We start from the raw sequence: 14703 nt of genomic DNA, 5'->3' as shown, positions 1-14703 counted from the left end.
CAGTCGCCCCGAATGACGTCACCACGTTGCGGAGCGTCATTTACCTGGCAGGAAACACGGTGCCTAAGCTCAAACGCTCAAAAGTTTGGTTATACTTTGCGAGAACGGATGACAACAGGGCAACTTGCAATACTTGCAAAGTAGATGCTTTCTCCCTTAAACGAAACACTACGAATATGCAAAAGCATTTGCTCACAAAACCCGCGATGACCTTAAATGAATGTCGTGTTTTTAGCGCGATCTGCCTCATTACAAAACCATTACTGTGCATTTAGGTGACCATGATGAGAGAGACAGACAGAGTCTGGCTCAGATGCTGGCAGTTCTCGCTGCAGTCTACCGGTAGCGTCTCCTTTCAGGCCAGGATAGACGAATGTCACAGAGCAGAGACTAAGTTTGTGGTAAAAGGCTTGAACCCATTTGCCACAGCAGATGCCCCGATTTTCGGTAAGTGAATGTGTTTAATTGTAGGCAGGACATTACTGGATATTCTTGTGTAATTGCTACAGAATAATTGATGTTATACTTTGTTATTGCCACAGAAGAATATTCATTTTATTATTTTACATTTACTTTTTTTTTTTCCTGGGGACCCTGTGACACCCCATTGTAGAGCCGTAGGCTGGATCTTTTAAGATCTCACTGTTGGGTTTGTAAGGCCACGTTACTCCTAAATTTCTCTCTTGTTCAAAGAGCAGATATAAAACAAAGTTCTAAGCTAATCGACCTTAGTGTTCTCCTTTTTAAAAAAGAATCGATAAAGAATCGAATCGTTAAACAGAATCGAAAATGGAATCCGAATCGTGAAAATCTTATCAATACCCATCCCTAATCATGACTTGGTTGTGTTCAGCATTAGCTGCTATAATGATTGAGTGAAGTCCACCTTTAGAGAAGCTCTACATACTTCATGAACCCACTGATCTTGCTTCGTAGCACAACACTCGGGTCCCCAGATGCTCTGCGTGGAGCAACTGCCCTGCCCGGGATTTAAAAAAACAAAACAAAAAAAAAAAAAAATTCTGTTTGATGGAAGGCTTTAAGAGGCCACAAATCCTGGTGCCACCTCCCTCTGAAGATTTTCCAAAACAGTACTAATGGGAAGCATAATCTTTGTGAGGCAAACAAAGATTATGCTTGACTTGAACTCGGATAATGGAAATGTCTGCTTGACACCCACGGTGACCTTCTGCAATTTCAGACACACCCAGATGTACGTTAATGACACTTCACACGTTGCACCGGCTCAGTCAGTGCAGACCACAGAACGAAACTGACTGATCGGTGTGATTCATCTTTAATATACAACGTGTAGAGAACTTGAGATATTTCTCTGTGTTTAAAAAGAAGAAACCACATCTGTTTATACTGTGTTATTTTTTAACTTACAAATATTAAGCAGGAAAGCCACTTAAGACTCAATCCCGAGTTTTAAACCGATGAGGACTTTTAAATTAGTTTTCTAACCCTTTTGTGTAAAAATGAAAACCATGATTATTACATTAGAACATTTCAAAGCATCTGTCATAGAAAAACAGTGTAGTCAGACCCACTCAGTCATTTTACTAAAAAAAAAATAACATGTTACCTAAAGACAGGACTCAAACTTTGATGTGTCTGGCCTTCACGCTTCAACGAGAAATAAAATGTCACAGCTATGATCAATAGGACTGCTACAGGCCCATGAAAAGTGAGAAACAAAAACAGGTCATGGTTATTTAGTTACAAGAGTTGCCTTTTTCTTTGCCTCCCGATTCTTTATTGAACAGTCATCTATTATATGCAATCAGTGTGGGAAATCAGCTGCAGTGGAAAGCAGGCTGTGGCAGCTATGATGCCATTTTGGCTGGTTTGAGATACACCACACCCCACCCCCCAATGTAGTTTAATGTAGGCAGGCTGTTGCTGGAGAAACTTAAACTTTCTCTGGCTGATTTACCATGAAATACATCCATAGAGATAAATAAATGTGACAGGTAATCCAAAGTCCAGAAATAAAAACTGAATATTCCAAGATTTAAAATTAAATTATATTTATTTCCATTGTTACATACGAAAAAGAGGTTTTTGTTTTTTAGATTTCGATACTTTGAGAATTTATGTTATGGTACAGCCCCAAAGCCATCCCCACAAAAGATAATTCACTGTGACAACTCATGTGACATTATGAAAATGCGACATGAATACTGACCTTTAGAGTATCTTTACTGCTACGCCCATTATAGAATAACTCTAAAGTAGTGCACGGCAGCACTTTAATATAAAATACAGATTGTATAGTATTTATATTCAGGTAAAATTTATTATGATGTCAGCTTAAGTGTGATAAGGGCATAGACATAGAAACGAAGAAGATTTAAAAATAAACTATTACAGGCTGTCTGCGGCAATGCAGAGGTTTTTCACTTATTCCAACACAAACTATAAGGATTGTGATCTGGACATCACATATAAAATCCTACAATTAAAAATTATAAACATGGCTTTGTGTACAAAACCATGATATGGGATTACAACATAAATGGCATAAAGATAAATTAGGCTAAAATGCATCCTGCTATAAAGACACTTGGAACATCTTACCAAGAAACAGTTCCCACACTAGTGTCTGTCATCTGACATACATTATAACCTTATATATGAAAAATAAATTCAAACGGGAGCTGGATGAAGAAATCCCAGAAGAGATCTGATACCACATGTGGATAACACATCAACAACACAATCACTGAAACTGAGGGAATTTAGTTGGAAGAACCAGATTGTTAACTTTAATGCTCCAAATTACAAGCAAACAGACAAACACTAAACAGCCATGCTGGAAATTATGAAAATGTGGTCATGTGGAACCAAACCACACTCACATTTGGGAAAATAAAACTGGGATTCATTCAGCTCTAGGTAAGCTTGGTGAAAGACTCGGTGAAATATATGATTCCAAGATCATTTCAGATCGTATACTCGAGTTGTCTTAAGGGACGTATATCCTAAGGACATATCTGACACCAGCAAAGAAAATTATCACCAAACACTGACTAAGGATTGAAACACCAAGCTACAGAATGAGGTGTTTGCTGTTGAGGAGATTCTGTTGATGTGAAAGCTCAGACAGGAAAAAAAAAAGAATACTTTCTCCAAGACTGGGACAAAGGGTTGTCATACAAAGTAAAGAAAGGACTTAAAATAAAGGATTTTGAATAAATTGCTTAGAGGCAGACTTGCACTGGCCTGGGACTGTTCAAATGTACATGAACTTGATTTTTTGTGTTTGTTTTTGGCTAATTTTTAATTTCAGCATTTGTGTAGGTGCTTTACATGGATAAACAAGGCAAATGAAATAAAAGCTACAAAAAAAGATAAATATGGCCTGAAGAAAAGTGATCTTACATCATCAAAAATAATTTTATTAATTAAATGCTGTCAAAGCTGTAAAGGCTCCATTATTGAATCCAAAACCTCCACACAGAATCAAACTATTGTGATTTCCAGGTCTGAGCCAGTTTGTAGATCAGATGTAAGGGTCCAATCATTAGGCTTGTTCATGCAGTAATTAACTGTTATTTACACATAAAAATCAGCATAAAAGAGTTAATAGAACAAAAAACTTACTAAATAAATTTTAAAAAGTTTTATGACTTATGACACTGTTTAAAGGACAAAATAATTTCTCTCTCCAGCTGGTAAGGCTCTGCTCAAATCTATGTTTACCCCACAATCTATTATTTTCACATTTAAACATCTGTTTTACAAAGACTCACTCAAATACATAATCATACGAAGAATATGCATTTACAGCCCTAATGTATTTGCTTTAGTACTGTGCCCTCGTTAAGACATTTTTGTTGAATATTAATGAAAAGCTGCTGTGTATCCTTAACACAGACATCAAACTTTGTCTGAAAACCAGTGTGAAAATGTCCCTGATGCAACCAAAAACTGTGCGCCATGTTTTCCATCAGTCAAATGGATTATTTTAATGAACTGAAAACAACATAAACCAAACTGTTTCTGTACGGTTCATTCGTGTAACAACTTTATTGACTTAGCAGAACAGGAACACGGGCCAGATCAGCGTGTTACTGTGTACCCCTCCTTCTCCTCTAAGCACCACCTCAGTTTCTTTCTTGTTTTTAAAAATCTTTCATTGTAGTCACCGTCTACAGCGCTGCTCAAGTTGCTGCCAAGAACTGATCCAAGTTTGCTTACATTTGCATGTAAATTTCTGCGCTCAACAATAGTGACTGCTGAAAGTCAGCAATCACGCCTTTGTAGGGCCAAAGATCCAAAGAAATATGCCTGGCTCTTCAGCTAAAGGGTATCCAGACCAAAAACAGGATCAGTTCCAACCTTTTTTGTTCAGTTTAAGTGCAGCTACAACTCCCTGAATGACTGTGTTTTCATACAAGCTCAACACATGCTGGAACAGTATTGAACTACAACAAACCGAGCAGGTGGCTCCAGTAAAAACAGCACAGTGGTGTAAAGCTCAACTGAAAAACACGAGTGTTTGCGCGTTACACTCACCAAATGAGAGTTCTCTTTTGCCTCTTGTACTTGCTGCACCTGTGGTTCAGCTACAACTTTCGTGTCCTGGTCAGAAGTCATGAGCCGTCTGCTTCTTGGCTCCTCAGGGAGAAGTCTCTGTGTCACCAAGTAAGCTACAGGGGGGCAGAAGGGACAAACAAGTCTGAGTCAACAACGGATGTTTATCAGCATATCATCAGCTGGTACATGTGTAAGACAAAGGAGTCAGGAGGTAGTGTCTGACAGTTGCATTATTAAATCTGATTTTTCACACAAATTGTTTTTAATGCTTGTATATGGACAGAATAACAATCGGTGCATGTGTGGATATTTTCCTCGTACAGACTTAATTTACACTAATTTAAACTACCAACACGTTGCTGTTTCTCTTAAAATTGTAATGGCAAAACTGACAATATGCTGTTGTTCAAACCATTTCAATCTGTGCTTAACGACATGTACGGAGGCCACTATTCTAATTTCAGACACTTCAGACAGTCGTGATGACAAAATGTGAAAAATCAAACGTCAGCTTGTTCTGACACATTGAAAGTATGTCACACCAATGTACAAGAAAAGCTATCAATTAGCAATAATACAAATACAGTAACACAAAAAGCTCTGAAACTCATAACAGAAACAACCGGCGAATTAGACCCATCTACTTTATAGGCCTCGATTACACAACGTGGCTTTGATTCATATTTAGCAGCTGTTTGTTTAGTCGACAGTTTGGCCATGTTTTGGCCATTTTTGCATTAAACGATGCAGGCTTTAATATTTAGCCAGTTATTTAAATAAAATGTGTAATTGTTCTTTTGTGCTGTTGTTTTTATTGAACGGTTGCATTTGTCAAGGTCAAATTTTGTATTTTATATTCCCATTCAATAAAGGATTTTCCATTTCCTGCTGCCTGTGGATACTGACATTTACTGATGACAGTGCTGATGTTTATCTCGTGCTTTTATGGGTTTACCAGCACTCATGCTTGTAGGACTGAATTTTAACATTATGGTTTTTTCTCACTTTTAAAAATAAAATAAAATTAAAAAAAAAAAAATGTACGTGTGTGATGGTGCATCCCAGCATAGAACAATCATGCAGTTATGTTGAAAACAACAGGTGCATCCATAGAAAGTAAACAGTTTTCTATCTTTAACACCTGCTACATTTGCTGCTTGTGGGGCACACAAAAAAAGTGAACTTTTAACCTCTTTTGACAATTTTTATTAGGGGTATTTTTTTAAAAAGATACATAGTAGCATTGCAATATTTTGTTATGGTGGTATTGTATCTATACAGAGACACCAAAAATCTGTATTGTAATGAAACACAATCTGGGCCAATCAAATAAAGAAACAAAGAAAGAAAGAAATCATTGTATTGAATTTTTTCACATTCTGCAACAGATTAAGACTCGTGGTAACAAAATGTTTGCCCAGAGCTTGATGCTGTTGCACTCTCATGACCACTTATGATGGCAGGGCGATTGCACAGATTTCCAGATAGGAGGCAATCTTAATACCAACAAACTGTCAAGACTGCAGTAACTCAGAAAAATTGTTGGAAGCTTTCAAATAATTGCTAATTCATAAATGAGACAGATTGCCAACAAGTTGCCATGAGTCTAAATGAGTCTTTGTCAATGACCAGGATTCGAGGGGACTCAACACAACAGGCTGCCAGCTAGTTGTATTCTGGTTTATATGCCTATAGAACAGCAAGGTTGCAGAGTGGAAATGTATTAATTAAATGTGAATTTCTGTCTATGTAGAGAGCAGCAGATATGTGCTTGTCAATGGTTTATCACAGTTAATTGCCTACTTGACCCCATTCAATAGCAGACAGAGCACACAGACTTTGTCTGGCAGCATTTATGGCAGGTTGTCGTAACAGTCGAATTTTTGCAGCAAAAAAAAAAAAAAGAAGAAGAAGAAAGAAAAGAAAAGAAAACAGCTTAAGTGTGATAACTTTATCTTATAGGATAAAACAGATACTGGCTAAGTTAAACTTTGAGGACATCACTGAAAAAAATTAGTTAAAAGAATGTGATCGGGGGTTTTTTCAAATGTGTTGAAAGAATGCAGCTGACAAAATGTGAAAGAGTAGAGTATGTGTTATTGCAATACTCATCGCAAAATATTTTTAAAAATTTAAATTGTCATATCATGAGTGAAGTATTCTGATAAGACTGTATCGTAGAAGGTGGCAATGATCATCATATTCCACATATGTGGCTAAAAACTGCAGTCTGTATCAGTTAGCAGCATGTGAGTGATTAGAAATGATTAATGCTAATGTTGTAATCTGCTGTCTCAACAGAAAGGTTGATAATAAACCAACAATAAGACTGACACAGATCATGTGTGTAATTTCTGGTTGATCTTCAGCCTCATTTCTCTGAGGCGGTGAAAGCAGGCGCATTAAAACAAAAATGTTTTTCTTCAGTTAACAGGAGCAGCACTCGTCATTGGTTGGATTATTACCTGCCGTGATTGTGACAGTCTTTTCTGGACCGACTGCTCAACAAACGTGAAGAAAATAATCTTTTCAGCTGCTCTCATCCACTGCTCTCTCGTTTCACACAGCAATAAAGCAAACGCACAAAGATAAGTCAAAATAAAAGCTGTCCGTTTAGTTTGCCGCTATGTTTTTAAAATCTAAATGTGTAAGACAATATTTGTTATTAAAGCTTTAAAATAACTGTAATAGCAGGTAAGTCTGCTAGAGAGATTGGATAGCTTCTATAAACCTGAAGTTTACCAAATTTACAGCTCGCAGCAGACTAAACAAACAGCTTTTCCTTAAAGCCAAAAATGTCACTTTTCTTCAGGCGGTCTAATGAAGGACTCTTATGGGCTTTAACAACTGCCCCTGTCAGTGCTACAACGCTCCATCCTTCTGGCTAAATATTTGAACATACACTCCTAAATACTTTTTATTGTCCTTGTGCATCTATTTTTAGCCACAAATGCGAGCAAAACACTTACATCATCAAGCCCTGCCTCCCTGAATTCTTTTCCACGTAAAAAGGACGCTTAGCTGCACTTTTTGCTTTCTGTTTATACACGAGTCAAACGTCATGAGGTTTTGTAGGTCAAGTTCTCGACATCACTCTGTCATCCCCAAGGCCCAATTGGATGATCACTTCCACAACATTTGACCTCAGTGTAACGGGGGGGGACAAAACAAAACACCACTGGAAACACCTTCTTTTCTGTCCTGCTTGTAAAGCGGTGATAATCCGCCCAACAATCGGGCGCCTGTCCCTGACACGGGCCCTCGCTGTGTTCGCATACAAAGCAGAAAAAGAATGGTGTGGCTGTAAAGCCGGTGACCTTTGATCCACATAATGACACAGTGTCACTGCTGCTGTGATGAATGGGGCATAGCACAAGCCTCCATCAACTCACATCAATAATTGAAGCATCTGTTTGCGTGATAAACTTTGCACCTAACATTGTAAAAACGGTTTGACAACTGAAACCTGCACACAACCCGAGTGTGTAACTAGCTGACAAGTCATGCAAAATCTATTATTTTATTATTTTTGGACTAAATAGGAAGCCAGTACCCAATGATTGGGTGTGGGGGTTCTGGGTTTTCATGTCACCTTGTGTGCTTCAGTACCAAATTCTCTGTGATGTATTTTTCTGTTTCTGCTGTCACACATTTAAAGGACTGACATACTGACACAACAAAGTCTTGGCAGCCTTTTTTCCGAACTACTGCTCTTTAATGCTGACGTTCTGATTTGAACTTCTACCTCTGATAAAAATCACCACGCACATAAATAAATAAAAAAAAAACCCTGGTGCTGTGATTAAAGCCAGAAAGTCTCATTCTTGTCTATGTCAGCTGCCCTTCGGTCAACTGCCTGTTCCAATTGAGGCTGAACCACGCTCACCTCAGAGAGCTCTTCCAGAAAGGGTCGTGGTCTGAAACGGTTTCTGCAGATTTAAAACTACAGACACCGTAAGAGCTTATTTGGTAAACAGCTTAAGGAAGGAAAAAAAAAAAAGAAAAATGGTGTTAGTCTGTCCCTAAAACACCCTAACAGCCATTTTTGTTGGCAGAGCCCATGTTACATGAATTGCAGGAAGCTTTTGGGGTACAGATGGGGGCGAAGACTGCAACAGGCAACGCTGAACTGATGTTCTGCACTGCACCTACGAGGCAAGCGGCACAGAGCTGAAAGCAGACCATGTGAAAGCCTGTGAGCACTCTGGAGATAAAAGAAGCTGAAGGCAAACACTAATAATCCTTCCACAGGTTCACTTACAGAAACCTCAGTAGTTTTTCTTCCTCTAGAGAGATCTTACCGAGCTAAAGCTCTCCTTTAATCATCCTGACTCGAGCTGATCAGGCTTTGCTTTTGTGGAGGACCAAATGCTTCCTGCTGGAGCAAAAATAGTCATCGTTTGATCCGGACTGTGTCGTTTTCATGATTGCTGGCCGCCAAATTTATAAACAAATTTTAAATTCAATACTTTTGTGCAGAAACTTGAAATCATATTATGAACCTGTTAGATCTACATCTACTTGATATATAAGCTGACCCATAGCACAACAAATGACATAGCTACCAGGCTGTGATATCAGCTAAAATACTCTTCGTTTAGCCCAAAGGTTGGGCAATGCTTGTGTTAGAGTAGTGAGAACAACCTTTTCACTCTGGTCAGAAACTATCGCACACCATGAAGCTGAAAGCATGCAAACTTGGATCACTAGCCACAAATGTAAATATGAATCAACTGAAAGAACCACTCAGAGGAAACGGAGAACTTGTGAAAATGACAGTTGTTGTGACATTAATGTAAACTATTTTAAACTACTTCAGGAACCTCACACTGGTAATACTAATGTTACTGAGGTAAAGCATCAGTCCAATTGATTCAGCTAAAACATTTAACATGTTCTGCCTTGTTTGTGTAAGAGTAAATACACAGAAAGGTTGGACAGCTTTTGTCCTAAAATAGACTGTGTGAACTGTGCTGCTCTCAAAAACAGTAAAGATGACGATTTTGCGTCCTGCGCTGGGAGCTGTTGTTCATCAAATGTCATCTAAATATTAACCAAGTTGAGTTTTTCTTAATTCTGTTTTTGCTATCACGCACAGTAACTCACTAATTGCTCATCAATTTGAATTACTCATTATTTCAAAAGCATATAAATCCCTCCTGTGGCAAGTAGTTAAGAAGAGAACTCACACCTCCCCACACCCACACCATTTTAAAATTAAATTAAATCCAGATAAAAAAAAAAAATCAGAAGTTTATTTTAAAATATAATTAAAGAAGCTCATTTCTCTCCAATTCAGCAACAATTACATTTTTTAGCTTTAAGCAGCCAGCAGGAATACATCTCATGCCCACAGCGTTGTAATTTTAACCTGAGACAACACCTTCAACCAACACACAAACTGCCTTTTAGAGAAAACACCTGCACTCTGAGAGTGAGCCAAGTGTGATATTTACTTTATGCAGGATAAACTCCAGACCAGAGACGTTTCCCTTTGGTCGCTCTACAGGTCGTCACTGAAATATTATCAGTCTGTCAAAACATTTAACATGGATAATTGTGAGAAGCCAAAACTGTAAGTGAAATGTAATTTTCATTAATCACACAGCAATAAGGCAGCCTAACCTGGTAGTGTGTAGTACTGTGGTTTAAAGTAACAGCTTATAAATATTAAGTCGAATTGAACTTGGATAAACACACAGGCTGGCTCATAACTGCCTGCTCAAAAAGAAACAACTCAAGACAAATTCTTTTCTTGCTTATTTCACCCTCACTGTACCTGAACTTAGAGAGCCCCCCAGCCAATCCCACTCTAACTCCAACTATACCTGTACTTACAAAAGGCATAACAAAATGCCCAGATCTCTTTATTTTATCTGGCTTAACTACACCAAACATCAACAATTAGGCCAACTGATTACACAAAGGCCAACTTAATCAACTTAATCTAATTAACACTGGCAGCATCTGACCAATCACAATCATAAGTGTGCTGAGAGCAAAATTGACCGACTCAGATAAAATTATAATTTTAGAAAATACGAAGATAATACAGCCTGACCACGTCAAAGCTCTATTATTAAAGATGGAAAGGGAGGGGGGGGTTTGATGTGTGCAAAAAAGTTTCAGGTTTTTACTTTTTACTTTCAGATGGAGCCTGAACATTAAACAATAAAATAAAATAAACAGTTTGTGAAGAAATAAAGACCAAAAATTAAAAACTGGATTCATATTGGTTAGTGTGTAGGATTTTTGCTGGCATAGAGTGGACCTTTAATGCGCACCTATGCATAAGCACGACTGGTATGCATATAACTGTAGCGAAAACACATTTATAGCAAATTTCAACTCTTGCTGCCCTCTCAAAGAGCTTTAGACTACAAGGCCACATTTAATCTACCTCACATCCACGGCCAATTTACAATCACCATTTAACATAAGCAGTCCTTGGACTGTGGGAGGAACATGGAGAGGACCCACATACACAGGAATAACAAGCAAACTCCACACAGAAAGGCCAGAGCCACGGTTAGAATTAGGAAATTACTTAATGTGACGCCTCAAAGTGCCAGAATACTCTCAGCATTGGTCACCATAACATCATAACGTCACTTCTATTTATGCTAGCTGCTGTTGTTTCTGTGGATTTCACAAACAAAAAGTTAAGTTTCAGTAAATTAAACCCTACTTAAAAATACTGGTTTACCATCCTTTAAAAAAATAAAATAAAACAGTACTGGTGATGGTGCTTGGTTGGTGGACACATACTTTCAAATTTCCTAACAAAACAAATTGTTTTAAAATAGTTTTAAACAGGAATAAATGTGTTCCTCAAGTCTCTATGAGTGATGCTCATCAAATGAAGAAGAGAACTTTAGAGTATGTCCAGGGTAAGATTAATCAATTCCCATAATTCTAAGACATGATACTGCCACAGAGAGATAAAGCTGTCTAATCGAGCTCAGCCCTGCATCTGCACTGGTGCACAGCCACAGGACAGCGGCAGCACTGCAGAGGTGGACCCACATCCGACCTACACAACACCTTTACAGTCTACAGTGGAACTTGAGTGGAACTCTGGTTTACCTGCTGCAGCAGCTTCTCTTTTCTGCTTTTCCCCCCAAAATTCAGAGGGCGCATTAACTTTTCATTCATATCCATGTTTTGTGTACTTTAAATATTCTTCTTGTGTCTCCCATGGTTAAAGAGGACTAACAGCAGTAGAATAATATTTTTGTTCAGTGCAACTTAATATAAGAATAAGCTCCAAATCTTATATCTATCATAAGAACTGCATGGTTAGAGGTTAGTGGTTCAGCAGTTATCACCTGTAGCCACTAGTTATTTTCATCTTGCTGTTATTATAACTGCAGTGAGGAGACCAGCTATAGTGGTATTTGTAGTAAGTACTTTTAGAGACACAAAAACCTCACCTGTGTGTATTCATTGTGTCACTCTTTCAGAGAATAAATGTGCAAATGTTTAGTCATGTAGAAACAATCCTTCCTGCCCGAGGTCAGAGCAATCACAGCAGCACCACTTTCTAAAGAGCTGACTGATAAATGGATAGTTATTTCGTACCTGTTGAGCATTCTTATTTTGAACTTAAGCTGCTCTGGAGCAAGCGATGTATCGCCTTAACAACAAAGATACCTACATAACCCCAAAGACCCAGAGTTACACCTGAAGTTATCTTGCTCAAGTCCAAATTCTGCTTCCTAGTACAGACCTCAGAGCACACAATACAGACAATGTTAAACAACTTATTTCAAAGTTATTCCAAAGGAAAACGACAATACTGATAATAAACATTTTAATAAGCAATGTTTTTAAAGGGTGGGTTAATTTACTTAACCTTGAGTACATATTTTGTGAACAAATCCACAAAAACACCAGAAAACAAGAGATGTCTGTTAAGTAATTAGATGCAGACCAACCGCTTTTCTCATAACAAAAAATGCCCATTGTGAGTCCAGAAACCCCGCTACCACTACACCTGAGGCTGCCCCCCGAATCCCCACTTTAACCCCTCAATACAACCCTTCAACAAACAGTGATCCTTATCAAACCACATCCCATTTCCTCTACAGATGCAGTGACTCAATCATGAGGTTTAGACAGGGCCTGAACCAAAACAAGCTCTGCTCACTCCTCCCCTGTCGTGTTTCCACCCTGCTCAATCACTTCAGGTGATTTATGACCCCCAGCCGGTGCTCTAAAACAAGGCCGAGGTTCAACTCTACCGGTGAAAAATGCAAGGGTGGTCCACAGGACTGTATTTATAGTCGGTTGCTTACCGCTGGTGGAGGATGGTCGCAAGACATCTTGGATGTCTGTAAACGCTGCTAATCAGCTGCTAATCAGCGTGTACCTCCGTCCATCCACACACACTCGAGAAGCATTTGTTTGGATCAACTTGACAAGTCAAAAAACATAACAACTTCCAGTGGAGACGCAATGCAGGCGCGTTTAGCAGCTGACAGCCGGCAGTGACTGCAGCTCGCATGCCAGGGGCCAAACTCAGCGACACTCCTTTAATAATTGCGCCGTGATGAGGACGAAGTGCGGCCTGAGCGTGGCTAAAGAAAAAACACAGCTACTGTAGCCACGACGCCTGTGTAGTAAAGTTGAGCCGACTGCAAAGTAGCAGCCATGTCTTGTTAGCTGGTTTTGCAGCAGCATCCAATGAAAGATGGCGACCTCAGGCGTGAATTCGCGGATTCCCCAACCCCCAACCGATTTGAATCAGTTAGTTAGCAAGAGAGCTAACTTGCCCCTGACCGTGTGTTTACCACCCCTCTCCCCTTAGTGACAGAGAACAGCTTCTTACTCACCTGTCAACTCTCACTATACGGCTCTGCAAACACTGTGGTAGCTGCTGCTGGAGGTGGTGCTGGACTGAGGCCTCGAACTGGCTTCCAGGCTAAATGCGCAGGGTGTTAGCTAGCGAGCTAGCAAGCTGTATCGAGCACGCTAGCTGCGAACAACCGGCTCAAACTTCACCAGCAAACAGTCTTCAGGTGTCAGGGGACCCACCCACAGCCAGTTACAGCGCAATGACAAAAACACTCCAACACTGACACGGGGAAGGGGGGGAAAAGAAAGGAAAACGAGGTCCCCCTTAACAACACTGCAAGCTAGTTAGCAAGTTAGCTAGGTGGCTAGCTAGCTAGCTTGCCTGCCTATCAAGTTTGTGCAGTCGATGAAAACTGGCGTCTGGAAGCAAAATCCCTCACGGTCAACAGCAGGCTCTGAGGGAGGGAGGCCAGTCCAGAAACAATCAGGGGAAGCCTAAAAAGTGAGAAATAAACGTGACTCGTCTTCCAGCTTCCGATCGATCAAACATTCGCTCCTGCTAAAGATGAGAGAGAGAAGAGGGGGGTTTGGAATGGAGAAGTCGGCGTTTCCTTTCCTTTTCGTGTGCAGCGCAAAGATCGTCTATAGCGCAGATTTACCGGACATCTCAGCGGCTCCGAAAAACTTTTTTTAAGTGTCCACCAAAGACCAGAGCTTCATTATAAATATTTTAATTAATAAAGCCCAATAATATCAGATAGCTTCAAACGTATTCACATATTTTAAAATGGGGCCACTTACATCTTAAACCAGGCTTTTAATCAAACAAGCAACCTATCAGAAATACACACACATACACACAAATAATCATAAGTAAAAATAAATCAGCAAAACATAATCAAGGAATATATATATATATATATATACATATATATATATATATATATATATATATATATATATATATATATAAGAAACAATTTTGATACTAATCAGGAAGGCATGCAAATGGTTTTTATCTGCTAGATTACCAAACGTGGCTGAGCTCAACAGGCATGGCTGTGCACTGCTATTCTTAATTTCAATATTTGGTAAAAGGACTAGTAAATAAAAACGTGTTCTTGAAATTATCTGTAGCATTTGCTTCCCTAATATTTTAATCTTCCACAGTTTGGGGACTTTAACTGTGAAAGCTGATAGCTCAAAGTTCGATATCTAAGATCTAAGAGGGTGAGTCAGTTTGTGACAGACTTTCGTAAATATAAGAAGGTCCAAGACAAATGAGGATTTTCTATTCGGGTAAGAGTATTTTAAAGGCGGCTTATATTGTTTACCTCATATCAATAGACTAACGCTACATGT

General features: G+C 39.0%; 1 protein-coding gene across 3 annotated transcripts in view; it reads right to left on the bottom strand.

Moving 5' to 3' along the window:
* larp4b (La ribonucleoprotein 4B) overlaps positions 1-13988 on the bottom strand; it is a 57061-nt gene extending 43073 nt beyond the window's left edge. For all 3 annotated transcript variants that reach the window (XM_082514627.1, XM_082514628.1, XM_082514629.1), the window contains exons 1-2: positions 13380-13988; positions 4525-4658 (exon numbers count right to left, since the gene is read on the bottom strand). In XM_082514627.1, the coding sequence (XP_082370753.1) occupies positions 4525-4605 (81 nt within the window). In that variant the 5' untranslated portion in view covers positions 4606-4658; positions 13380-13988. The remainder of the gene's footprint in view (positions 1-4524; positions 4659-13379) is intronic.
* Positions 13989-14703: the final 715 nt, after the last annotated feature.

Source organism: Aulonocara stuartgranti, assembly GCF_965226115.1.
Source record: "Aulonocara stuartgranti genome assembly, chromosome: 18".
Classification (NCBI taxonomy): Eukaryota; Metazoa; Chordata; class Actinopteri; order Cichliformes; family Cichlidae; genus Aulonocara; species Aulonocara stuartgranti.
This window is presented reverse-complemented; position numbering and strand designations above follow the sequence as displayed.